At 43.1% G+C, this 27,666-nt stretch overlaps 1 protein-coding gene across 1 annotated transcript in view; it reads right to left on the bottom strand.

The window, feature by feature from the left end:
• The window catches only part of COL22A1 (collagen type XXII alpha 1 chain), a 195,080-nt gene that overhangs the window by 96,777 nt on the left and 70,637 nt on the right, over positions 1 to 27,666 (bottom strand). The window contains exons 7-16 of the mRNA XM_077932713.1: positions 26,648 to 26,923; positions 25,769 to 25,849; positions 23,913 to 24,026; positions 22,407 to 22,451; positions 19,224 to 19,277; positions 18,587 to 18,625; positions 5,349 to 5,402; positions 3,789 to 3,842; positions 2,732 to 2,785; positions 16 to 69 (exon numbers count right to left, since the gene is read on the bottom strand). Coding sequence (XP_077788839.1) covers positions 16 to 69; positions 2,732 to 2,785; positions 3,789 to 3,842; positions 5,349 to 5,402; positions 18,587 to 18,625; positions 19,224 to 19,277; positions 22,407 to 22,451; positions 23,913 to 24,026; positions 25,769 to 25,849; positions 26,648 to 26,923 — 825 coding nt within the window. The remainder of the gene's footprint in view (positions 1 to 15; positions 70 to 2,731; positions 2,786 to 3,788; positions 3,843 to 5,348; positions 5,403 to 18,586; positions 18,626 to 19,223; positions 19,278 to 22,406; positions 22,452 to 23,912; positions 24,027 to 25,768; positions 25,850 to 26,647; positions 26,924 to 27,666) is intronic.

Raw genomic sequence — 27,666 nt, 5'->3', positions numbered from 1 at the left:
AAAATCACAACTTACTGGTGCTCCAACGTATCCTTGGTGTCCTGGGGGGCCTGGCTGACCATCTGACCCCTGACGAGAAATATATAGAAAGAAACAAAGATCGGGACTGTCGCAGAATAAACCTAAGGCAACTTGTGTACTGGAGAAAATAATGAATTTGCATCATCTTCTCTGACTGTGATCACAGTAGTCAAACTTATTAGAAGGGGAATTCCATAATCCAGTGAGCAAAAGCATCTCTCTGCTGTTCCTGGTAAAAAACAACTGCTTGAATCTTAAAACAGACTGGAGAGGAAGGATGGGAAATGACATTGATGAGTCCCACATCTTCAGAATACATCTCTGGATCATCACCTAACACGTAAGGGTCAGTTCACATAATAGTGGAGTACTGCCTTCTTTATCCTTGTGACTGTATGCTTTGTTGTGGCAACCACATGTCCAAATTTTAAGCTTGAAATAGCCATTTACACAGGTAAGACTACACACTGAGCAGGGTACGCCAGCCTTCTGGGCCAGTAGACATACTGAGAATGTGTCATGGGCGCCAGTCAAAAAATGGCTGCTGTGGGGGATATCACAAAATGAATTTTGTGGGGACATGACATAACCTGCCATGGGGACATGCCATTGTTGAGACTTTGAGTTCGTGCAGCTTTGGGAGTAGACAATTAGTGGGTTGGCAACAAGCCAAGTTAAACAGAGTACGTGAGAAAGTCTGCTTGGAGACTAGCAACAGCTGGTGATTGGTTAATTCTTCCTTATAAGCAGTATGACACAGCAGTTTGTTGTTAGAGTGTTGAGTTTGGAATACGAGTTTGAATCTCATCTGTGTATATAGTAACTGTACAAAGCTGTGCTTTACTCTGCTGTACATAATAAAACTAACTAACTAAAAAAAAAAGAAATTGGGAAAGGAGTACGACAAGGCTGTATATTGTCTCCCTGCTTATTTAACTTATATGCAGAATTCATCATGCGAAAGGCTGAGCAGGATGAATCCCTAGCCGGAATTAAGATTGCGGGAAGAAATATCAACAACCTCAGATATGCAGATGACACAGCCTTGATGGCAAAAAGTGAGGAGGAATTAAAGAACCTTTTATTGAGGGTGAAAGAGGAGAGCACAAAATATGGTCTGAAACTCAACATCAAAAAAACGAAGATCGTGCCCACTGGGCCCATCACCTCCTGGCAAATAGAAGGGGAAGAAATGGAGGCAGTGAGAGATTTTACTTTCTTGGGCTCTATGATCACTGCAGATGGTGAAAGCAGCCATGAAATTAAAAGACGCCTGCTTCTTGGGAGAAAAGCAATGACAAACCTAGACAGCATCTTAAAAAGTAGAGACATCACCTTTCCAACAAAGGTCTGTATAGTAAAAGCTATGGTTTTCCCAGTAGTGATGTATGGAAGTGAAAGCTGGACCATAAAGAAGGCTGATCACCGAAGAATTGATGCTTTTGAATTCTGGTAATGGAGGAGACTCTTGAGAGTCCCATGGACTGCAAGAAGATCAAACTTATCCATTCTTCAGGAAATCAGCCCTGAGTGTTCACTGGAAGGACAGATCATGAAGCTGAGGCTCCAATACTTTGGCCACCTCGTGAGAAGAGAAGACTCCCTGGAGAAGACCCTGATGTTGGGAAAGATGGAGGGCACAAGGAGAAGGGGACGACAGAGGACGAGATGGTTGGACCGTGTTCTCGAAGCCACCAGCATGAGTTTGACCAAACTGTGGGAGGCAGTGGAAGACAACAGTGCCTGGCGTGCTCTGGTCTATGCGGTCACGAAGAGTCGGACACGACTAAACAACAACAACTAAAAAAATCAAATTACTTGTCAGCAAATTCTGTTCCTGTTCTTCGTCCTGGAATTTACTGATTTGGCAGCTGGTAGCAAGAGTTATGGTTGAGGCCCATCAACAGACATAGCACAAAATGGTTGTCATTGGGGAGATGAGAAGAAAAAGAGAGAAAACCACAAAATTGTGGGTATGTCTGTCATTAATGAGGTGGGCACAAACATCAATCACTACCACACTCATTCGTGGAGAGAAACCCTTTGCACCTCTCCTCTGTTCAGGAGGGTGAGTGTTCCTGGCATCCAATGAAATGTGGGCATGCTTAAGGTGAAACCAAGCTAGTGCAAACAGAAACTGAACAGGAAGAGCAAACAGTAACAACAACAACAACAATAACCACCACAACATTCTTTGTACCCCAACCATCTGACTGGGTTGCCCCAGACACTCTGGGTAGCTTCCAACATATATAAAAACATAAAACAGTACACCTTAAAAAGCTTCCCTATACAGGGATGCCGTCAGATGTCCTCTAAAGGTTATATAGTCCTTGATGGGACAGGAACAACACTTTATGTACCCACACATAGAGTGCTCGGTAAGAGGTGAGCTTGGGGAGGGTTAGAAAGTTAGGTTAAGGAAAAGGATGAGATGAGATGAGGAATTGCCTTTGAGTTTTGTATGCAGGTAAGATCTCTCCCTCCCCCCCTAATTAAAAGTCTGTATACATAATGGAAATTAGGAAGGGAAAAGACAATATTGGGCATGGGTGAGAGGAGCCCAACTGGAAGTGTGGTACTTGTTCTTTTGCAGAAGTTGGAAGGCACCCTAAGTACAAGGGTGGGCTCTCATAACGAATCATTCAATCAATCATTTGTAAAGGTGCCCTTAATTTCATTCATGATCCTCTTTGATCCCTCTGCTCACCTTCAGCCCTGGTGGTCCGGGGAGGCCAACTGCTCCAGGAAGTCCAGGTTCTCCCTCAAAAGAGAAAGCATAGCATGTTTGTTGCAAAAAACTACACATTTTATAAATTGTTGAATGCTGAAAGCAAAGCATGAGGATTTAATATTTACTGAAACTGGAATGTGGTTCATCTACTCAGGTCTCCTGCCTCTGACTTGCAAGCTCTCCAATGATCTGAGATATATTTCCAATCCTTGATGTGACAAGATCCTTTGACTTAGTGATAAGGAACCTCAAGCATAGAGCCAAATGCACCCCTCTGAGTCCCTTCATATGGCCAGACTACATCCCCCCCACTGCCCTTCCATTACACCCTCCTTTAATCTTTTTGCCTAGCTTGAATGTGACCTTGATCTATTGCACTCTTTCTCAAACTTGGGTCTCTAGCTGTTTTTGGACTACAACTTCCATCATTCCTAGTTAGCAATACCAGTGGTCAGGGGTGTTGGGAATTGTAGTCCAAAAACATCTGGAGATCCAAGTTTGAGAAGCACTGATCTATTGCTTGCTTGCCTGGATGATGATAAAGTGTGTGTGTGTGTGTGTGTAGAGAGAGAGAGAGAGAGAGATACTAGCCTACTGTTCAAAAGTAAAAACCACATTTGTTGCTCCAGTTACAACGTACGTAGATGCCATCTGAGCTTAAGTCCCTCAAATTGTTGGTTGCCAAACTTGTGCCTGGAGTGAAATAAACACCTGAGCTTTCCATAGTTGATTCCCCCACCTCCCACAATACACTTTGTTATGTCTCCAGTATTTCTAACAACCCTCTAATGAACATCAACACACATTCTTCCTTGGAGCATCCAAGAGCAGTTAATCCATATGACGTCTGTCTGCTGCCTTGGCTCAAAGAGAGGCCTGCTGAGGTTATTAACCTGCTGTCATTTGTTTCGGATGCATTCAAAATGGCAACACTAATCCCCAAGACATGCTCCACTCAATGCACATTGATTTGTAGCATCTGGCTTATGATATAAAGAAAAGGAGATTACAAGAGAGGAAGAGAAAAGCTTACAGACTCTCCTTTGGCACCATCTCTCCCTGGGATGCCAGGTGCGCCGAGGGAGCCCTGAAATAATAAGAATTAACATAAATGCATTAATGGGCAAGCATCATCAGCATCAAATTAGCACCAGCTGAAAGCAGAAGCACATGAATAATGTACATTGGCAGGTCTAATCATTTGCAACACAAGTGAAATTAATGTGAGGTCTCAGAGGGGACTCGTTGCCCAACCCCAACCCCCAAACCAAATTTCTGGTATTAAGCACTGTATTTATTAACAGCTAAGTGTCTGCCAGAATGACAAGGGGGTGCTGTCCCAGTGGCCTGGATAGACAAGAGACACCCTCCCCTTTCTGTCTCATCCACAGCCAAGTCTAGACAAAACCACATCATATTGGACTGTTGCACTCTAGATTCCAGGTGGCAAATTGAATTGCAGAGGAGTAGGAGAACACCACTCTTCATTCCTGCACAAGAGGACATGAGACCCACAAACCGCTATTGCTTCTCTCCAAATTACTCTCATCTAACTGGCTTTGCAATAAACTATATTGTTAGTTTATTGCAGGTTTGCTGATGAGCAAGATGAAATAAACCAGCAATATAGTATGCAAACAACTACGATATTTAGGACATGTTGGAAGAAAGCTGAGCTGAAGCCCTTCTGAAGCCCTTCTGCCTACAGCCTCAGAAGAGAAACTTCTGGCAACAAAGCTGTTCTATTAAACAGCTATTTGGAAAAATTAAGATGCATGGGCAGTGGTGTTATGCACCATAATTGGCTGTGTCCATGTGACGCCTCATTAAGAACTTTCAATTTGGACTATGTGGTTATATTAGCTGCTTAAGTTAGGAAGTGTATTTAGAAATGCTGCAGCCATAGCATATAATTCACATTACAAAAAAATAACAATCATCTTCCACCAGTTATTGCAATATTGGATGAGGCTGGGGAAGATATGTTTGAGTGGAGTGGAAAGTTCATTTTTCTTTACGACATGCTCAGTTCTAGAAGCTTCAAACTACATCCTCTGAATTTGCAGAAGGGCAATGCAAAAGGGGATAATTACTGCACAACTTATTTATGGGGGCATGGCTGGAACTTAAGTTCTTTTGTCACTGTGTACTGCATTGGACCATCTGTAATTTGCCAAGGAAGAAACTGCTTGGAAAGTTGTTAACTTAGGTCAGGGGAGTGAATAAGAATGATAAGATTCAGGGTTTAAGTTCCATTACATTAGTAGGGGCAAGATTCATTGCCCAGGTGCAGAAAGTCTAGAAAGGTCTCCTGGAGGTTCAAGGGATAGATGCCAAGTTGATGATGTGTGCTAGGATTCACTGTTGTTGCTTTGCATTGTGCTTTGTGTCATGTTATTTGTGGTGTTTTAGGGATTGTTGTGCTGCTAAAAACTGTATGGCTGACCATTAAGCTGAATAGCAGACGATCTTTAGGAAAAGTCCTTCACAAAGTCCAAATTTTATTAGTTCACATGTATCAGTCCACCACTTGTGTAGCTGGAAATTCCTGGCAGATTTTTTTATTCTCTCCCTATTTTGAATAGATTGTTACCTTTTCTCCTCTTTCGCCCATCAGCCCAGGTAATCCTTGGGCTCCTCTTTCACCCTAGAATGATAAAACACAGTGGGTTAAAAAGGCTTCATAATAAAAATAAAACACAATCCTAAAATTCACTGAAGGGATAAGCTAGTCAAAACCCACAAGCAGTGTTTGGAGTGGACTGTTTTAAAGCTTGGAATCTACAAATTGGGATACCATTCTGGAAGGAAAGCTACAAACCTCAGGGTGGTGAATTTTATGCATATACCGAATTTTGCACTTATGAACCAAAGAGGATACAGTGAACCAAGAGCATTCAGACCAAGAGCATTTCTCTTACATCCCTTTCTGATGAACCTACCCCGACCACCAGGATCCCAATTTCCACCAAGACCCTCACACTATTTACTTTAAAAAGAAACTCATTCTCACAACTGCTAATTACATAAATAGTGTCAAGTCCGCCACTCTGTAACAAACCCATTATTTGGGCCACATAGGTGATTTCATCCTTTAAGAGAAGCATGAAAAGCACAGGATGTCTTGGGAACGAAGGAAGAGTCAGTTACTGAGTGACAGAGCACTCTGGCAAAGGAGACCTCCCTGGAGTCTCAGATAACACAGCTTTGTTATTGAGGCCATTAAAGGCTACAGGAAGGTAATTGCTCTCGCTTATGGTTGCCAGCTTCAGCATCAGGGAAAGTCTCTTGGGCCTTTCAGAGCTGAGCCAAAGTGAGAGTTTTGGCAGGGGCTCCTAGCAGCATGATAGAAGGAGTCATTGCACCTGTTAATCTTCTCCCTTCAATACTGTCTCTCCACTCGAAATCAAGGTGCAAGACCTATCCTTTTGCAAAACATCAGTAGCTTTCTCCCACATCAACTGTTGCTTGAAGCCATTCACTTCTGGAGTAGCTTCTGTTCCTCTTCACTTTGTCCCCTGGCTGAGAAGAAAATTGTAGCCTACCCCATTTTCCTTGGCAGAGCATTTGAAGAGGCATTCTACTAAATTATCTGTTTGACCTAGGAGGACAGAAGATGTTGCACTCTAACCTGAATCATTCACATTCTTCCCTCTGCACAGAATCACTTGACGACCTAAGCTACCCTCCTGTTCACACGAGGAAGAAAAGTTCATTCCAGTGCAGAAATAGGTCTCTGCTGTGTGGCGATACACCAGCCATACTAAAATCATAGGTAGAACTCTGCTTGATCAGACCAGGGGCCCAGCTATTCCAGCATCCGATTCTCAATGTGACCAAAGAGATGCCAATGGGAAGCCCACAAGCTGAATCTGAACACTCTCCCCACATGATTTACAGCAACCAATATTCAAAGGCATCCTGACTTCAGCAGTGGAGATAGAACTTAGCCATTGTGTTTAATAGCCATTGATGGCTTTACCTTCTATAAATGTGTCCAATGCTCTTTTAATGCCTTCTAATTTGGCGGCCATCAGTGCATCACATGTGAATGAATTCCATACCTTACCTATGTCAGGTGTTCACAACTTCTGGACCATCAAGCTCAACCAATATACTCTCGATATACTGAGAGTCACAAGAGTCAAGATAAATTTCTTGCTTTGCTGTGCGGGGCCACAAATATGGAGTCACAATACACAAGGAGCAGGTTGTGCTCAACCCAATGGGTCACAAGTTATTAAAGCATTGTGTTCCAATATTTCCCCAAACGTTTCCCCCCTCTATTTGTCCCCTCTCTCTTTTGCCCTCTTAAGTTTGTCTTCTTTAACTATGTTAATGACCAAAACCAAGACCTCCATATACCAACCACTGAATAGTCTCAGTGGAGAGGTTGCATTAAGTAATATGTTTGAATGTCGAACACCTAAGTGTATGTCTAGATACAATGGATAAAACAATCACCATTAGCTGTACTGCCGTATAAGATTTTTAATGGCAATTGAGTTTGTATTTGTTTTTTGAAAAATCAAATAAATTTGTTTTAAACATGTTATTAATGTGTATTCAGAGCTCAGCTGCTCTAGAAGTTAAATCTCAGAGTGGACCGTGACTGCATCATCTCAAAAGTCAATGCATGAACACCTACAATAAGTCACCATGTAGCACCATTGTTAATGGGCTTTCCATTGGCATCCAGTTGGCCGCTGTGAGAACAGGACTAGATGGGCATTTGGGTCTGATCCAGGAGGGGTTTTCTTACAGGCTTATGTACAGTTGGTCATTAATAATAATGATAATAATTGTTATTATTATTATTATACCACGCACATCCAGCCACTCTGGGCGGCTTCCAACAAAATATTAAAATACACTGGTCTGTTAAACATTAAAAGCTTCCCTAAACAGGGCTGCCTTCAGATGACTTCTAAAAGTCTGGTAGTTGTTTTTCTCTGGAATCTGGTGGGAAAGCGTTGCACAAGGTGAGTGCCACTGCCGAGAAGGCCCTCTGCCTGGTTCCCTGTAACTTGGCTTCTCGCAGCAAGGGAACCACCAGAAGGCCCTCAGCGCTGGACCTCAGTGTCCGGGCAGAACGATGGGGGTGGAGACGCTCCTTCAGGTATACTGGACCGAGGCCATATAGGGCTTTAAAGGTCAGCACCAACACTTTGCATTGTGCTCAGAAACGTACTGGGAGCCAATGTAGATCTTTCAAGACCAGTGTTGTGTGGTCTTCGAGGCCGCTCCCAGTCACCAGTCTAGCTGCTGCATTTTGGCTTAGTTGTAGTTTCCGGGTCACCTTCAGAGGTAGCCCCACATAGAGCGCATTGCAGCAGTCCAAGCGAGAGATAACTAGAACATGCACCACTCTGGCGAGACAGTCCACGGGCAGGTAGGGTCTCAGCCTGCATACTAGATGGAGCTGGTAAACAGCTGCCCTGGACACAGAATTGACCTGTGCCTCCATGGACAGCTGTGAGTCCAAAATGACTCCCAGGCTGTGCACATTTCATACATGACAGCTCTTGAGGATTTTTTTGGAAGTGTCAACAGCCTACTGGAGGTTAATGGTAGGTTTCTAGGCTATATTGAACCACAAAAGCCAAATTTGGCATACTAGCTGCAGAATAGGGACGCAGGTGGCGCTGTGGGTAAAACCTCAGTGCCTAGGACTTGCCGATCATATGGTCGGCGGTTCGAATCCCCGCGGCGGGGTGAGCTCCCATCATTCGGTCCCAGCTCCTGCCCACCTAGCATTTCGAAAGCACTCTTAAGTGCAAGTAGATAAATAGGGACCGCTTTATAGCGGGAAGGTAAACGGTGTTTCCGTGTGCTGCGCTGGTGCTGGTTCACCAGCTGCAGCTTCGTCACACTGGCCACGTGACCCGGAAGTGTCTTCGGATGGCGCCGGCTCACGGCCTCTAGAGCGAGATGAGCACGCAACCCTAGAGTCGGACACGACTGGCCCGTACGGGCAGGGGTACCTTTACCTTTACCTTTAGCTGCAGAATAATTACAGCATATTGCAGGTAAGGACCAGAGCACTCTATAATGTGTGACTGTATGAAGGGGCTGTGGCAGTAATCCTTAACAGGCCCAAACTGTACATGATATTAATTGCAAGAATGCAATTAATGTACAAGGTTTTGGATATATAAATAGCTGTCGCAAGGAAACCCAAACAGACTTTATTCCTTCACAATGTTGATGTTTTCACTTCCCCAAACAAGACATGGTTGATTACATTGTTTTGAAGTCTCCTTTTCATTTAAATAAATAAACCGCACTAACTACAATATATAGCAGATACTGAGACAAATAATGTAGTATTTGGTGGAAAGCAAACTGCAGCAGAATGGAAACAGTGCTGATTGTGAGGGATGTAGGTTGGAGCAGAAATTGCTGTTTTCTTGCATTCTTAAATGCAGGTAGCAGCTTCAGAGATGTCATTTTGGTTGGAATCATCCATGGTCTAGAGCAGGCATGGCCAAATTTTGCCCTCCGGCTGTTTTGGAACTACAGTTCCCATCATCCCTGATCACTGGTCCTGTTACCTAGGGATGATGGGAATTGTAGTCCCAAAACAGCTAGAGGGCAAAGTTTGGCCATGTCTGGTCTAGAGGCTGAAACTATCTGCTTCGCAAAAATATTGCACATTAATAGCATTCATTTCATTAACATTACATCTAATAAACAACTTTATTTTTATCTGAGTATTATTGGAAGGTATGCATAAAGTTATTCACCTTCTCCTAGTAAATACAGATCAGGTCCATTGGTTACTATTTATGGATTAGGCCAAACGTTTCATAGTAAAACAATGGCACCCATTAGAGTCATTAACTTATAACTGATCCCAAAGTTTCCTGCAGATTTCAAGTTCATGAAAGAGCCAATTCATCTCTCTCTCTCTCTCTCTACTATATTAATTGCATTCCTGTTTGCAAAAGCACTATGCACTCAACAACAATTTGTTGATACCGCTGCAATAAACAGTTATGATGAATGTTCAAAGCTGCTACACGGGAGCTGCACAAATCATTGCCCTCTTGAAAACCCAGGTGCAGAAACCTATTAGGTTAATTAGATTAAAATGCTATTAGTATCTTGGCAAAGGCAGCGCCAAAGAGAGAGTTGACTTTCTACCAGGGGTGAAGTGATTCTTCACAACAAATTGTTGGCCTTGGAACATTTGTCAAAAATATGGGAGGAGGAGAGTCCAGCTTACCAACTGCACTTCATTCTAATTTAAACAATTAGGCAATACTGATGCCATACAAGCTTCCATGCGAGGCCAATCAGTAGAAGAAAATGAGATGAATAGAAAACAGAGATTGTTAAAGAGAAGAACAATTCTTATGACCCTGGGATTCATGCTGATACACAAGTTTACAGAGCATTAATAATTGTAGGGTGTATATGTATTCTTATGAATTATGGTGCTGGAGGAGACTCTTGAGAGTCCCATGGACTGCAAGAAGATCAAACACATCCATTCTTAAGGAAATCAGCCCTGAGTGCTCACTGGAAGGACAGATCGTGAAGCTGAGGCTCCAGTACTTTGGCCACCTCATGAGAAGAGAAGACTCGCTGGAAAAGACCCTGATGTTGGGAAACATGGAGGGCACAAGGAGAAGGGGACGACAGAGGACGAGATGGTTGGATAGTGTTCTCGAAGCTACCAGCATGAGTTTGACCAAACTGCAGGAGGCAGTGGAAGACAGGAGTGCCTGGCGTGCTCTGGTCCATGGGGTCACGAAGAGTTGGACACGACTAAACGACTAAACAACAACAAATATGTATTCTTAATCATTTTTTCTAACATATATTCGCTTGCAGTAACTGAACATTATATCAAATTGATTTGAAATTCTATTTTCCCACTTATGGAATGCTGAAACACAGATTTTCAAAATACTGATTATGAATGTTGAGTTTGAGTTTAATACCTGGAGAAGGGGAGAGTATTGGATTTGGTTAGATAATGTGTACCACTGTCTCAACAACGATTTTGCAATGGTCCATTTTTTACTGCAAGTTTCAAACTGTTTTCAATGTTGCATTTTAAAATTGTTGCAACTGGGAATGCAACTATTTATTTTTATTTAGGCCATTTCTACACCACTGAATATAAATATGCTGGTTAGTCATGTCCATAGAATAGAAGATAGCAGGCAGTATACAGGAAACTCAAGGGAAATACAGAAAACAAAAATAAATGTTACAAAAAATGCAAAATGAAACTATTAATGCTCATTACTAATAAATAAGTTTGAGAGTCCCATGGACTGCAAGAAGATCAAACGTATCCATTCTTAAGGAAATCAGCCCTGAGTGCTCACTGGAAGGACAGATCGTGAGGCTCCAATACTTTGGGCACCTCATGAGAAGAGAAGACTCCCTGGAAAAGACTCTGATGTTGGGAAAGATGGAGGGCACAAGGAGAAGGGTATGACATAGGACGAGATGGTTGGACAGTGTTCTCGAATCTACAAACATGAGTCTGACCAAACTGCGGGAGGCAGTGGACGACAGGAGTGCCTGGCGTGCTCTGGTCCATGGGGTCATGAAGAGTCGGACACGACTAAACAACTAAACAACAACAACTAAAAAATAAAGTGTTATCTATTAGGATGGCATGTGCTTTTTTCAGATCGATATGCAGTCAGGGTCCCAATGCATAGCACAGCTACCATTTTCTTGTTCTCTTCTGCCAGTGCTTCCGTGTATTTTCTCCCTCTGTGGTCCAGTGTTTGTACACGAAGCACTGAAATGGCTGCCCCTTAGGCTCATGAGAAGAGCCACCTTCCTTCTCCCAAGGGCATTCTCAGTTATGTTTTCAAAAACCTAAGCAACTGAGTCACCTGCAGCTGGCAGGGGCTCAGTTTTTTAACATTTTAAAGGAGAACTAGAAGGCAGCCCTCTGAGCTGGAGCTGAAGAGCTGGAGCTCTGTAGTGAAACATCTCCTTTGTTTGCAAAAGGTCCCAAATTTAATCCTGGGCCTCTCTGAGTAGGGCAGGGGAAAGCTCCTGTCTGAAACTCTGGACAGCCACTGTCAGTCAGATGGACCATTGATCTGTCACAGTAATAATAATAATAATAATAATAATAATAATAATAATAATAATAATAATAATAATTTATTATTTATACCCCACCCATCTGGCTGGGCTTCCCCAGCCACTCTGGGCAGCTTCCAACAAAATATTAAAATACAGTACATGGCATTCATTGCTAGCAGTCATCAATAGCTTTATCCTCCATTAATATCCCCAAGGCACGGGCCATCTTGAAGGCAATACAGTGGTACCTTGGGTTAAGTACTTAATTCGTTCTGGAGGTCCATACTTAACCTGAAACTGTTCTTAACCTGAAGCACCACTTTAGCTAATGGGGCCTCCTGCTGCTGCCGTGCCGCCGGAGCACAATTTCTGTTCTAATCCTGAAGCAAAGTTCTTAACCTGAAGCACTGTTTCTGGGTTAGCGGAGTCTGTAACCTGAAGCGTATGTAACCTGAAGCGTATGTAACCTGAAGCGTATGTAACCCGAGGTACCACTGTAATTCCATAGCTTAACTATGTGCTCCATGAAGAAATACTTTATTTTTGTCTCTCCTGAATCTCTCATCCTTTGACTTTATTGGGTTCTGGGTTCTAGTATGAAAAGACGGGAAGAAAACCTCTCTCTCCACTTCATCCAATTTCGATAGGGGCCTTCTGAAGATCTGATAAGCCCTCCTGTCTTTGTCGCCTGCCTCATTGCTTCTCAAAGTGCTCCTCGCTCAACAAGAGCTGTGTGCTTGATGTCATCAAAATTATTTTCCAGCTTCTCACCGTTCGGGCAGCTTTTATCTGCATTCCTTTTCCAGTGCTTTTTAGATATTCCTGGGTTGTCTTCCATCCCAGATCACTCCCTTTGCTGCCCAAGATTCTGCTTTGGAAGCCTGGGGGTATTCTGGAATGAGTCCTGATGAACAACAAGGACTCTGAGGAACTGTGATTGGGGGTGAAATAAAACAGGATCTTCCCTTTTTTGATTCTCTCAGTTTCTTATTTCCCCAGTCTTCAGTCCAGCTCTCCACATTTCCACTTCAGTTTGTGTTTTTTTTTTAAAGAAAAGGTCCTCATGGAATATATGTTTCTTTTTCTATGTGCTTCCCAGAGCGCACTCTTTTTCTCTGTGCTATAAATTCTGTGTATAAAAAACTAGGATTCCCAATGGACCCTGAGCATCAACAGGAGCTGTGAACTGCTGCAGATTTACACTTCGAATCCCTTTTCACTTGATGGTATTTACTATCTCCCCTTCCAAATCCTCACACCAAACCCTGGAGGATAGAAGGAAGAAGACCAGAAAAGAGAAAAAAGAAGAAAGCTCGCTTCTGAGTTAGAAATCATCCTTCCCTGTCCAGCTGCTAGATAGGGGAGGAACAATGCTGAATCTAAATTTATTACCCTCACCATTCCGCCTCTTTAGTAATATTGGAGATTCATGGTCAGACCCTCGCTCCAGATTAGGTTCAGTTCCTTAAAAGAAAAGAAAGTTCTTCCCAAATTGATTCATGTACCTGAACTTTAGACAAAATTTCAAACCACCCAGATAATCGCTTGAAAGGTCCATAGGAAAAAGATTTTCACAGAGCCAAAGCAGCCAGCAGGTGTCAGTGGAGCCCCAGAAAGGATTTTCATCCTTACCGGCGAAGCAGTAAAGCAGAAATAGAGACAGCTGCACTGTTCTCCAAAGTGATGCAAAGCAAAATAAAACTGCAGGCGAGCAAGCCCTGCGATTCCTGCAGTGCTGAGAGTTCGGCTGCTGAGATGCACAATTATGCGGTCTTGAAACAATTATGTGCTCATTATTCTGGGTCACAGAAGCCAGTGAATAAAACTAAAACTAAAACCCTGTAATTACAGCATTTTTTTTTTTAAATAATCAACTAAAGCTCATTTCTTTTATCTAAGTATGAAACTGTGACTTCTGAGTATGTGAGTTCTTCTGAAAACTTGAAGACTTGCTAGAGAGGGCAGAGTTTTCTTATTGCAATGTCGTGACACAGGAATTCACCTGTATACAACTCCCTGGTCTAAAGATGGAAGCTGTGGGAGATAGAGATCCATGATTGGCTCAGAAAAAAGATGAAATGCAGATACATCCAACCTGGCCATTGTGACACCTGCCTTAGGTGACATTCTCACCATCCATTAGTACTACGACACCACTTTAAACTGTCATGGCTTCCCTCAAAGAATGCTGGGAGCTGTAGTTTGTTAAGGGCACTGAGGGTTGTTAGAAGACTTCCCAATTCCACTCGCAGATCTATCATTCCCAGAGTAATATAGGGAACTCTGGGGACTGCAGCTCTGTGATGGTATATGGATACTGGATGAAATGGGCCTTGGGCCTGTCCAAGCAGAATTCTTCCCATGGTCACATGAGCCAATCTGAGCTGAAGGGCCCTAAAGTCTGTTGCTTGCCTTGATGATGTGTTGAGGAGAACGATTGCCTCAAAAAGCCCTCTATATTTGGGCAGGTCCCAGAAATATAATGAAAGGAGACTGGTCCTAATTTAATCACGGGTTCAAAACATATTTATCCATTATTTCCACATTTTTCCTCCAGTGAAAGCCTCCACCTGGTTTAGAATACCACAGATTCATTAACTTAATATATGCTATCACAATATGCTCTCTCTCTCTCTCTCTCTCTCTCTCTCTCTCTCTCTCTCTCTCTCTCCATTGCATCTAAAAAGAGGATACAACAGAAACAATAGAAGAAAATCCTCATTATATATCTCACTGCCCCATTTCTGAAGATGCTAGGCAAAAGCGTATTGCAAAGATGAAATAACAACTTACTTGCCAATAGTAATAAGGGATAATGTAGCTAATTTTTCTACGGCAGCCCAAGATATTTTATGACGTGCACGTCGTAGACTGCAAATTGGATTTCTGATGTTTTACTATTGTTGTAGCTCCGTGATTTCTGACATGTTAATTCTTGCCATGTTTGAAATTGATGGCCCTAATTTGTATCTCGAACTCTGTTATGGCCTATGGCTAAAACAGATAAAATGGAACAGAACTGAAATACGTGTGCCCCCACTGTTTTAATTTGCTGGATGAGGGCATAGGGGAGCAGCAGAAGGGGATATATCTGGACACCCACACATTTGTCTCTAACAAGTCAATATTCAACAAATTCCAGAAATTCGCTGTCATATATTCATGGGGAAGCCTATGATAACCATTCATAAACATGACATAGAGAGATGGGACCTCGCTTCCCCTCTTCTCAAACAATCATGTTATTGCTGCTGTCATTTTAAGCCACGGTTAGCCAAAGCGGTTCTCCTCCAGATGTTGTTGGTCAATTGTCAGGGATCCATCAACATCTGGAGGTTACCAGGTTCTCCACTCCTAGTGTAAACAGTGAGGACAGAGAAGCAAAGCGTTTCCTTTTCAAACATCAGCCATCACAACTTCCTGGGTCCCCTTTGCTACCAGGCTGATGGTAGTAGCTGCCCAAATGCCAAAGGTGGAAGAAGGTTTCAGAGGGCAATGCTACTTTCAGAACTATTTCCAAGGTGAGAACCTTCTCTGTTGTTATGCTACAAGTGCTGCCGCGCCAAGCAATGAACAGATATTTGCTGGCATCCATCTGTTTCAGGAGACAATAGAGGAGTGTGCCTTTTGGGAGTGAACTCTTAGAAGGCTGCAACATACGCTGTGGCTGTAGAGACTGATATGGGAGAGACATGTTTTGTTGCAGCTGGGGCAGATGAAGGCATCTGGTTGTGCTGCTGAAGATGTAACATCGTGTTGTTTCATTCTGTGTTCTTCCCCACAGCCATTCCTTCTTTGCTCACTGCTGTGGCTGCACGATTTGACTGCCTGTCTCCAAGCACTGTGGTCATCTGCAAGCAATTCCCACATGGGGGGAGGTTGATGTTGCCAGCCTCTATGTCACATTTGAGGACATGACGTGGGTGGTGCTGTGGGTTAAACCACAGAGCCTAGGACTTGCCGATCAGAAGGTCGGCGGTTCAAATCCCCGCAACAGGTTGAGCTCCTGTTGCTCAGTCCTTGCTCCTGCCAACCTAGCAGTTCGAAAGCACGTCAAAGTGCAAGTAGATAAATAGGTACCGCTCCGGTGGGAAGGTAAACAGTGTTTCTGTGCGCTGCTCAGGTTCGCCAGAAGTGGCTTAGTCATGCTGGCCACATGACCCAGAAGCTGTACGCCGGCTCCCTCGGCCAGTAAAGCGAGATGAGCGCCGCAACCCGAGTCGACCACGACTGGACCTAATGGTCAGGGATCCCTTTACCTTTACCTTGTAACACAGAGTTGGTCTGCCAATTGGCCTGGTGCCTGAAGCCAGCCCCCCATAGGGGTTCCTGCCATCTTCCATTCTGTGGACATGACCAACCAGCATACTTGTCACTGAGACAGCAGTTTGAATATGCTGGGAATGTCGGCTTGGGAGAGCACAACTTTCTTTGAGACTCTGTCCTGCCACGTGATGCCCCAAATCTTCCTGACATTATTCATAAACCTATCCCATTGCATGTTCACATGACTCTGTAAATATATACATGGAATATACATTTATTTTGAATTACGGTGCTGGAGGAGACTCTTGAGAGTCCCGTGGACTGCAAAAAGATCAAACCTATCCATTTTGAAGGAAATCAGCCCTGAGTGCTCACTGGAAGGATGGATCCTGAAGCTGAGGCACCAGTACTTTGGCCACCTCATGAGAAGAGAAGACTCCCTGGAAGAGACCCTGATGTTGGGAAAGACGGAGGGCACAAGGAGAAGGGGACGACAGAGGACGAGATGGTTGGACAGTGTTCTCGAAGGTACCAACATGAGTTTAACCAAACTGTGGGAGACAGTGAAAGACAGGAGTGCCTGGTGTGCTCTGGTCCATGGGGTCACAAAGAGTCGGAAATGACTGAACGACTAAATAACAACAACTATTCATTTAAATATATACTTCAATGCACAGTGTTGAATGTATTGTCTCTTAAAAAGATACCTTTCCATTTTTTTCCCTCCAAAGACATCATTTTAGATACATTTCTTATTTTTTAAAAAAAAATGAGCCAAGAACTATGTTTTAAATTTTGGTGCTAATTCTGATAGATGCATTCCCATTTATTTTCAAAGGCTGAAATGTTCTGATCATCCTCATGCTGCTGTCAGGCTAAGAAGAACCATGGATGGTACAGCTCCTTTTGGGTCTAGGTTCAGGAAGAAGTCCTATAATCCAGAACCTTCTTCCCCACAGTTGTCAGAGCTGACAAAAGACACAATCCAAACAGTGAAGGAAGGGGTGATTTTGAGAGGAAGAAGCTATCTGTCCTCTGTATTTGGAAGGGAACAAACAGCAGATCCCTGGAGTCCAAAGCTCAAGAAACATCTTTTGCTACATCAGGTAGCTAGGGTTTTGGTGGGCTGGTTCATTTTCTCAGCAACCTTAGCTGCTACTTCAAAGAAACTTCAAAGGAATTTCAAGGGAAGAACAGAGTGTTCCGTCAACACCAGCAACTTTTCTTGGGGCCTTTTGTGTATCTCTAGAATGTCAAAGAAAGCCTTTTCCCCCAAAGCAATAAATAAATAAAAACACCCACACCTGATGTCAGAACCAAAGAACAGGTCAATAGCATTAGGTGGCAATTCAGCCAGAGAGAGCGTGAGAGCGAGTCTGTAATACAGCTGCAGCTGAACGCTCCACAGATCCAAAATCCTTTTTGCATTTTGAAGAGGCGCTCAGTTCTTTTTCTAAGCAAAAAGAAAGCAGTAGCTGTGCTTGGCACAAGCACACATGTGTGCTGATGCCAAACCTGCCAGACAGATGTTGGCAAGATGTGGCCAGCAGCTGCGTATTTTCTGAAGTACCTCCTTGGGTGCTGGAGAGCTGTCCCAGGAACTTTCTAGACGCAAAAGGACTAAAACGACACATCTGGATGCTCGCAAATCAGATCAATTGTTGCCTTCACCCTCTTTGGTGCCCATTTGATGCTATTTTGTACAGATGCAGCAGACAAAACCTCATACAGTACTTAGTCTTTGCCAGTTTTAACAGCCCAGGTTTTGAAATACTGTGTGTGTTTAAACTAATCGGGAGAAATAAGGGAACTCTGCCCACACAGAGGACTTTCAAACCTCCCAGCTGATCCCAATAGGTGCCTAAGAAACTCTTGTACTACCACCCAGGCTTCCTCTAAAACAAGACAGTTTACACCTAGCTCCATGGTAGGCAGGCCTCAAGGGTTCAATCTAGGTTAATTTCAATATGAAGGGACCCAATTACGGATGGAGTAGAAATTCTATTTTGTTTGCTTTTGAAATGAAGTTACCCAGTAAGCAACACACAAGCTTGAATGCCAGCTATCAGTCAAAATTTATGCTCCTCTGAATTTTTTGACACAGTTCTCCAACCACACACACACACACACACAGAGAGAGAGAGAGAGAGAAGGACAAAAGTATATATATTAAGGGAACATGGGCATACAAATCCTATTCATGAAAATGACAAATAAAAACAATGCATTGCATTAGGGGAAATCATTTGCAAAAATGTGTGAATTAGGTAAAACTGCATACACGCATGGGAGAAATCTAACATAAAATCATATTTACTGTCAAAAATTCTGGTGCTCATAAGATTGTTGTGGAGAGAAAATGAAACTAGGAGCACCATGGATGCTCCTTGGAGAAAGGGGGTGATAATAATAATAATAATAATAATAATAATAATAATAATAATAATAATAATTGCACTGTTAATATTTTTAGAGTTTACCCAGCTTTGAGTATGACCATACCTTTTCTCCTTTCTGTGCCCAGCCGTCTCCTCCTCCACCCTAAATGGAGAGAATAAATCTACAGTTAACACAATAACTATAGCACAAGAATTCTCACAAATCTCACAGTGAGCTATCACTACCAATGGATGTTCTGAGAGCAGCTAAGGGAAAACCAATGATAATGTCAGTTGATCTCAAACACGAGTAGCCCAATGGAAAAGGAAGGTATAGAAGAAGCAGTCCTTGATGGAACATGATGGGACTTAATAGCTGAGTGACCCTAGAAGTCACAGCATGGGATTTCTTTCACTGGAGGTATAAATTAAGAATCCAGTAGATGAGATTTGAAAGCAAAGTTACTGCTGCATAGCAGTGGTTGAACTGCAGAACAATTATTTCAAGTGCATGCAGTCATTTTCAAACCTTGTCTACTTTGTTTTCCCCCTTTTTATTGTTGGTTAGCTCTTCAGAGTCCTGCATCGATAATTCACAGATAAAACTTTGAGTCCTGGATCCAGAATCTAGTTACACGTCAACCAGGTGTTATTTGTGATCCCTAGTTTAGTATTACATGCCTATTGTTATTAGCACGTGGTAATGTTAGAACAGGGAAGGAAACAATCCAGAATGTCTGAGCTCTGATCAATGTTCTTACTGGTTCTCCTCTTTCTCCCTTTGGGCCAGGAAGTCCAGTTGGTCCAATTTCTCCCTTGACAAAAAAAAAGAACAAGTGTTAGGCCAAGTGTACAAAATGCAAGAATCCCCACCCCTGACTTTTATTAGACCGATTAGTAGGGACATCTGAGAATTTCATCAGAATGGGGAAAAGTCTCAGAAATTGTGTCAGCTTGTGTCTCCATCTGCAAACAGGAATGGAAATCAGAAAGGTAAATATGGTCTGTATTGCCTGCTATCCTTTTTCAGTCTGCAATTTGCTGCCATTATTTTTGTCAGTATATCATTTGTACATTCATCCTCCCCACTGTGAGAACATGATGCTGGAACAGGTGGGCCTTTGGCTGGGCTTTTTTGCATCTTCTTATGTTCTTATGATGTCAGACAGAAGCTGCCTTAGAGCAGTATCAGTCTGTATATCAACCCAATCCTGTCTACTCTGACTGGCAGAAGCTTTCTAGAGTCTCAAATGGTGGTATTTCACAGAGCTACTATCCAATCTTTGAAACTGCAGATGTCAGGAAGAGAACCTGGATTTTATGCATGAAAATATGTGCTCTACCACTGAGCTGCAGTTCCTCAACATGTTGTGTGCAATACTCAAAAGTGTGAGCACACGTGCATAAAATTATTGGTTCCAAAGTGGGCCCTTTAACAATGTAACAAAGAAAGCATGTGATGCAATAGGAAAATAAAAGTGCATTTCTCTGTTTCCTGTTCCATTTGCAACCTGCAAAACTGTTTGCAAAAAAGCCGATCACCCACAGCAAGTCTCTCTATTATTATTAATTTTTTTTCCAGGCTGCTCATAGAAAAGAAAAAGTAATGTCAGAAGGTCTCTTTTTTCTCCAATTTTTAAAAGAAGGCTTTTTACATGAGTGTCAAGAGGAACCACTCAATGCCGCTAAACAGAGATGTAGGCGGATAATCCACTCTGTGTGCTAAGCAGGAATCAGCACTCATCTCTTGGACCATTTTAGAGGAGAGATGGGGCATCCTAAATATAATCAGCTTCTGAAAGGCTCGCTTCCATCCCAGGCGCCCCGATAAAGAATTCCATTTCACTTATATTAAACTGATACATTAGCATTTCTAGAGGCCATCACTGGATCCATACACTTGGGGAAATGGCAGCCATTTAAAATGCACCCTGCTCTATTGCTGCCAGCCCCTGGTTCGGCTCTTACTGTAATTTCTCATGTCATTGTGCAAAGGGACTCTCATCGGTTAAACTGTCACTGATTAAAATGGGAAGCTTCTATTTATAGAGCCGGAGAGATGCAAGGCCCAGTCCTGTGGCTGCTTTAAATGGAAATGGGGGACGGTGGAAACAAAGCTGCAGCTCTATACCGCTTTAAACCAATGGATAACCTTGCTTCTAAAAAGTGCATTCTCCCTCTTCTCTTGCCAACCAGCAAAAAGAGGATGCTTAACTCTTTAGCTGGAGCATTTCATGTTATAAGAAAAGCAAGCCTTCATTTTCTCTCTATCGTTCTGTGACATCCAGTGAGACGTATGGGGTGTTAGAGAAGAAGAAGAAGAGTTTGGATTTGATATCCAGCTTTATCACTCCCCTTAAGGAGTCTCAAAGCGGCCAACGTTCTCCTTTCCCTTCCTCCCCCACAACAAACACTCTGTGAGGTGAGTGGGGCTGAGAGACTTCAGAGAAGTGTGACTAGCCCAAGGTCACCCAGCAGCTGCATGTGGAGGAGCGGAGACGCGAACCCAGTTCACCAGATTACGAATCTTCCGCTCTTAACCACTACACCACACTGGCTCTAGTACCTCTGGTGGGGGACACATCATGCTCCTCCTGGGATATTATATCCACCATTGGTCCCCACCCTGTACTCAGCTCTCTCTTCGACTGGCCGGCTAAACAAGGTGAGGGAAGCCAATGGATTTCAAGTTCTTGGTGAGTTAGGGACTTCCACTGCATGCAAAGACAGGCTCTGGCAGACTGAGCGGACGGCACCGATACTTAGTCCAACGGCCAAGAAATCTGTTTCTGCACATGCTATAGAAGGAAGTGGAGGATAGATGGGGCTTGGCAACCTGGGAAGGTAGCCCATCTAGGAGAAGGAAAACTTGGATCCTAAACCTCCACTGCATTGCAGTATATCTCCAGGAGAAGAAAAGGCTAAAAGGTAAACCCTACACAAATCGGGAGTGGAGTCCCTAAGAGGTTTGGATGGTGCCTTGTACGTCTCCTTCTGGCAATTCCTACAGCCAAGCTGGTGCCAAACATATTGCTCTGCTTTCCTTTGGACTACATCAGTGTTATGTACTAAGCTTGGATTCTAGAACAACAGGCAAATAGGATCCTAGAATGCAACAACTGATTGGCTTGCAGAAGAAGACCAATCAGGCTTCAGGAGGAAGTTAATCAGCCTATTAGGCTGGTAGGATCGTAGAATGCAACAAATAATTGGCCTGCAGGAAAAGACCAGTCAGGCTCCAGGAGGGAAGCAGAATCAGCCAATCAGACGGGACTCATTGTGTAATTGATGTATATAAAAGCCTGAAGTTTGGGGGGGCAATTCAATCACTGTTTTACAAGCTGCAATAAAGAACATGAAATCACTACAGGACTCCGAGGCTGAGAGAGCAGGGTGTTCTTGTATGGGCAGTCTTGGACTTCCATACACACTGCCCAGGATTGCAGCTGTTTTATCGCACCACCAGGGGCACACTCCATTGTCTCTCAAGTCAATGGATGCCAAGAACAACATGCCTGAAAGCTTCCAGGGCCTGGATATTATACATGCCCAAAAATTATCTTGAGTATATTGTTGTGGAATTCTGCTACTGAGGTTTGTTGTCTGCTGGAAGCCAATGAACCAGGCAACAGGTAGCACAATATGCTTAAAATCCAATGGCCCATGGAACCCATCATGCAGTGTGAGTGTGATGGAAGTGTGCATGTATGAGAATTTCCAGGGCCATGGCATTTTATAAGCTAAGAGGAAACTGTTGTGAAAACGGGAACTCATGGCAGCAATGCAGCTACATATCTGTTTCCTTCCCACAATAAAATTGCAGCCCAATTAGAGCCCATATTCTGTTTCGGATTCAGAAGCTACTTAACTTGAATTGATCAAGTTTTTTTAAAATAAATAAATAATAAAATAGAAGTCTTGTTGGTCCCTCAGGCAAAACTAACCTTCTGGCCTCTGAGACCTTCAAACCCAGGTAGACCTCTTTCCCCCTGAAATGAGAGAGAAATATTATTTATCAACATAATTTCTCATTGCTTCCATCACATTAATATAGCCTTAATTGCTCATGTTAGCAACCATGCAATACATAAGTACATTGCCTTAGATCAGGGGTTGTCAACCTGGTTCCTACCACCCCCATGGGTGTTTTGGGATTCTAGGTGGGCGGTAGGGGGTTCTACGGCACAAGCTGAATCCTCCTTCCATCGAGCACTGGTGGGCAGTAAGGAACCTTTACCATCAAGAAAGATGCATTAGTGGGGGGTAGGTATAAAAAGGTTGACTACCCCCAGAAGGTACATTTTATCACATGTGGTGGGATTGCGAGATTATATTAAAAAAAAAAAAGGGAAATGATATACAATGAATTGAAAAGAATGTTTAAAATAACATTTGTTTTTTAAAAAAAAACCAGAAGCTTTTTTGTTAGATATTTTAGGACAAGAGCTGCTGAAAGAAAAACGGACATTATTTATGTTTGCTACAACAGCAGCAGGAATTCTAATAGCACAATATTGGAAGACTGGAGAAACAATGAAACATCTAAAGAAAAATGGCAAGAAAAATGGATGAACTATGCAGAGTTAGCAAAGTTAACGGACAAACTGTGAGAAAAGGACAACAGGGACTTTGAAAAAGAATGGGAACCTTTTACAATATATTTGCAGAAACATTAAAACAAAATGGACTCGTTGGCAGGATTTAAATAAACATTTCCAATTTTATTTACGTAAAACAAGGCATATAACATTGTGATAACATAGTATTGTATATAAATAGCAGAACGTATCATTTGATGTAATAAACCAGAAATGGAAGCTGAGGGAAGTCAACATGGGGTGTGTGTGAAAAACCAATGTTTAGTATTGATGTTGGATATTTGTTTTGAAGATGGAAAATCAATAAATCTTTAACACACACACAAAAAAAGATTGACTACCCCTTTATTATCTTAGATAATATACTAGCCCTCATCCTGAGATCCCTCAATATGACCACTTGCCTACCTAACATGAGTACCATGAGAATAAATTAATATAGGATGACTAGGATAAGTTTGCACAATAGAGACTATTACTTCCTACTAATTCTTTCTTTCTTTCTTTCTTTCTTTCTTTCTTTCTTTCTTTCTTTCTTTCTTTCTTTCTTTCTGTTTGAATTCTCAGAAAATTTGCTCTCCTTATTATGCCCAACTTCCTTCCAGGAGAGAATATTTAGGGCAGTAGTCATAAGGCATAGACCTCACAAAGCACAATGTTGATATACAACCCATATCTAAAAACTGTCTCCAATGTGTGGGAAGGTGGCCTTTGGTAGAAGAATCCACCTGCACAGAATCTCATGTACAGAGTTAATAGCATTGATAAAGCCATAATATTATATTTATCTCGATTATTACAATAAAAGCCTTACTTGGAGGGGAAAAAACCACTTCCGATTCAAATGCATACCTTTTCTCCAGGTGGACAGGAGCAGTTGACTGTCTTGATATGGCCAACCTGCTCGCTTCCAACAGTGGTTGCTATTTCAAGCGGAGGAGCATCTGTAACAACCGTCACTTGGCACTGTAGCCAGAACAGGTCAGGAATAACACATATCAGGAACATGTTTCTTGTTAAATTATTTGCAGTTTAACTGCAGCTGAGCTGAAACCTACCCACATTTTCTTGATCTCCACCCCGCAAAATAAACACTTCCCTTTTGCTGTCCCCTCTCGCAGGATGCATTACAGAGATGTTCACTTATTAGGTTATATTGTCCTTCCATTTAAATGGTTTTCACTTTTCCCAATGACATCACCATTAGCAAAATCTGGTCGATGATGTGTCTTCGGGCACCCTCATGTTTACGGCATGTTCTCTTATTGGCTGGGATCACCGTATGACCAATGTATAAAGTAAAGGTAAAGGTACCCCTGCCCGTATGGGCCAGTCTTGACAGACTCTAGGGTTGTGCGCCCATCTCACTCAAGAGGCCGGGGGCCAGCGCTGTCCGCAGACACTTCCGGGTCACGTGGCCAGCGTGACAAGCTGCATCTGGTGAGCCAGCGCAGCACACGGAATGCCGTTTACCTTCCCGCTGGTAAGCGGTCCCTATTTATCTACTTGCACCCGGAGGTGCTTTCTAACTGCTAGGTTGGCAGGCGCTGGGACCGAACGACGGGAGCGCACCCCGCCGCGGGGATTCGAACCACCGACCATGCGATCGGCAAGTCCTAGGCGCTGAGGTTTTACCCACAGCGCCACCCGCGTCCCACTATGACCAATGTATACACACGCATAAAAGAATGGGGGGGAATGGTAGCAAAGCAGAGAAAGTCAATGAATCAATGGCACCCAACAGGATAGTGCTAGTTTTTAAAGAAAAAGCTTCACACAATCTAAGTCATTTGTGTGTGTGAGAGAGAGAGAGGGGGGAGAGACTTCAACCTGCAGAACTTACTCTTTTACCTCCAATTAAAAAAATGAAGGCTTGTCAGCAGTCTTCTAAACTCTTCTGAAAGGACCATTGACCATAATGAAGCATAATGAATGACATGACCCCAACATAATATTATCCTACCTATTTGCCATCTCCTTTTTCCCCACGAGACAATAATAATAATAATAATAATAATAATAATAATAATAATAATAATAATAATAATTTATTTATATCCCACCCTCCCCAGCCGAAGCCGGGCTCAGAGCGGCCAACAACAATAAAAACAACACAGTTCACATAAAATCACAATCAATCAATTGAAATGCATTCTAAAATCAATTCATTCTAAAATCAAATCAAAATCAAATCAATGGCAACCATTGGGCTAGAGTTCTGTGAGGATTACCGAAGGAGGGGGTCAGACTGTGCCTTGGCCAAAGGCCTGGTGGAACAGCTCTGTCTTGCAGGCCCTGTGGAAAGATGTCAAGTCCTGCAAGGCCCTAGTCTCTTGTGACAGAGCGTTCCACCAGATTGGAGCCACAGCCGAAAAAGCCCTGGCTCTGGTTGAGGCCAGCCTAACCTCCCTGTGGCCCGGGACCTCCAAGATGTTTTTATTTGAAGACCATAAGGTCCTCCATGGGACATACCAGGAGAGGCGGTCCTGTAGGTACGAGGGTCCTAGGCCGTATAGGGCTTTAAAGGTTAAAACCATAAAACTATAAAAACTACTCCTCATTATTGTTCTTAATGTACAGTTCCAGAATATAGCTTCATTCTGGATAGGAGATTTCAATGAATGTGCACACTCTTTTACACACACACACACACACACACACACACACACACACACACACCAAGACACATGTAATGGATCTAAACTTACAGGCCCAGAGGGAATGTCACAGCAAGTTTCCAGTTCAGCATGACGTGAATCACAGTAAATAACCATCCGCTGAAGGTCAAACTATGGAAAAAGGAAATCATGAAAGTCAGCACTCGAAGAAGCAAGCTAGCAGCCTTTGCTCCCTTTTGGTTTGTTTTTGTGGCACACAATCACCTGGGTGATGTGCAACAGAGAAGAACTTCATACAGGACACATACAACATCCCCACAAAATCAAAGAACATGGGAACAGAACTACAGATGTCTACAGTATGCTGCCCAGATATGCTGGGAAGTCCAACACATGTAGGTAGACTGTAGACGGTATGTGGATAATTAGAATCAGTGTGAAGGATGTTGACACTGTACTGGGTGTGGAAGCTGGGGATGGGCATGTATATTGTGCAAAAGTAATTTGGAGAATATAGCAAGGCCGGCATTCTCATCATCCAGTGCTCAGAATCTCAAAATGGCCATTCCTGCCCTCTGTGACAGGACTCCTTTGAAATCCATGCCAAAATATTTAGAACAAATAAATGTCAACATACTGATAAGCTTCCACTTGACTATTATTATTTTAACCACTATGGTTTTGGTGCGTTGACTTTTTCTGGAATATCGTCTTTCTAAATTTGAAATTTCACATTCTCAGACAGAAAAGATAAAAAGGACTGCCTTTCCTTTTAAAGAGCAATTGGTTTGTTTACCGAATGGCAAGGTATATATATTTAATGGACTGACATCTCTAGAAATCAGCGATGTCAAAGAAGAAACAGATTTTGTCATCACAACATCACAGTAGAATGGCTCAGCAGGCAGATCTTTTAGTTCCCTCTCAATCCCTTTTCCTAACTGGAAAACCCGCATACTTGGTACCTACATCAATGGGCACGCTGTCATAGAGGCGCTTGCCAATCACGGTCTTCCCCTGGATGTCAATATTTTCCCTGTCTTCAATAGGCAGCGTCTGGACCAGCTTGCAGTCGATGTACAAGGAGACGCTGTCAGACTGGATGCTCAGCGCTATCTTATGCCAGTTGCGATCAAAGAGGTCACTGACGCGGCCATGTCGAAAGACCACTCTCACAGCGTCCTTGGTGAGTCCGATAGCGTTGTACTCCAAGGCTTTGTTTTCACCATCCAGTCTGATAGACACCTTTGAGGGGGGGGGCAGGAATACACAAATCGATGGTAAAAACGCAAGATTGTTTGCAGGACGGATGTCAGGCTGGCAGATGTGGGTCATTGTAAGAATATAAAAAGAGCCATGATTTTGATCAGATCAAAAGTACCACAGGGCCGTCTTTAGCATACGCACCGCTGGGGTGCAAAGATCCACCCAGAGCCCCCAAATTTAGTTTAGCCCCCAAATTAACTTTTATTATGCCTTATGTCACAGGTGGCGCTGTGGGTTAAACCACAGAGCCTAGGACTTGTCGATCAGAAGGTCAGCGGTTCGAATCCCCGCGACGGGGTGAGCTTCCGTTGCTCGGTCCCACACCTGCCAACCTAGCAGTTCGAAAGCACGTCAAAGTGCAAGTAGATAAATAGGTACCGCTCTGGCGGGAAGGTAAACAGCATTTCTGTGTGCTGCTCTGGTTTGCCAGAAGCAGCTTAGTCATGCTGGCCACATGACCCGGAAGCTGTACGCCGGCTCCCTCGCCAATAAAGTGAGATGAGCGCCGCAACCCCACAGTCGGCCATGACTGGACCTAATGGTCAGGGGTCCCTTTACCTTTTTATGTCACTATTATCATTTGGTAAATAGTGCTCACGCCTGTGCGGCTCCAAAAGGAGTTTGTGTGTGTGTGCATTTTGTTTAAAACCAGCTTTTCTAAAGAAGACAAAGAACACATTGGGAGTCAGAGTAAAGACTCCACGCATGCGCTTACGGTCGTA

This window comes from Podarcis muralis, chromosome 8 (assembly GCF_964188315.1).
Source record: "Podarcis muralis chromosome 8, rPodMur119.hap1.1, whole genome shotgun sequence".
In the NCBI taxonomy this organism is placed as follows: domain Eukaryota; kingdom Metazoa; phylum Chordata; class Lepidosauria; order Squamata; family Lacertidae; genus Podarcis; species Podarcis muralis.
This window is presented reverse-complemented; position numbering and strand designations above follow the sequence as displayed.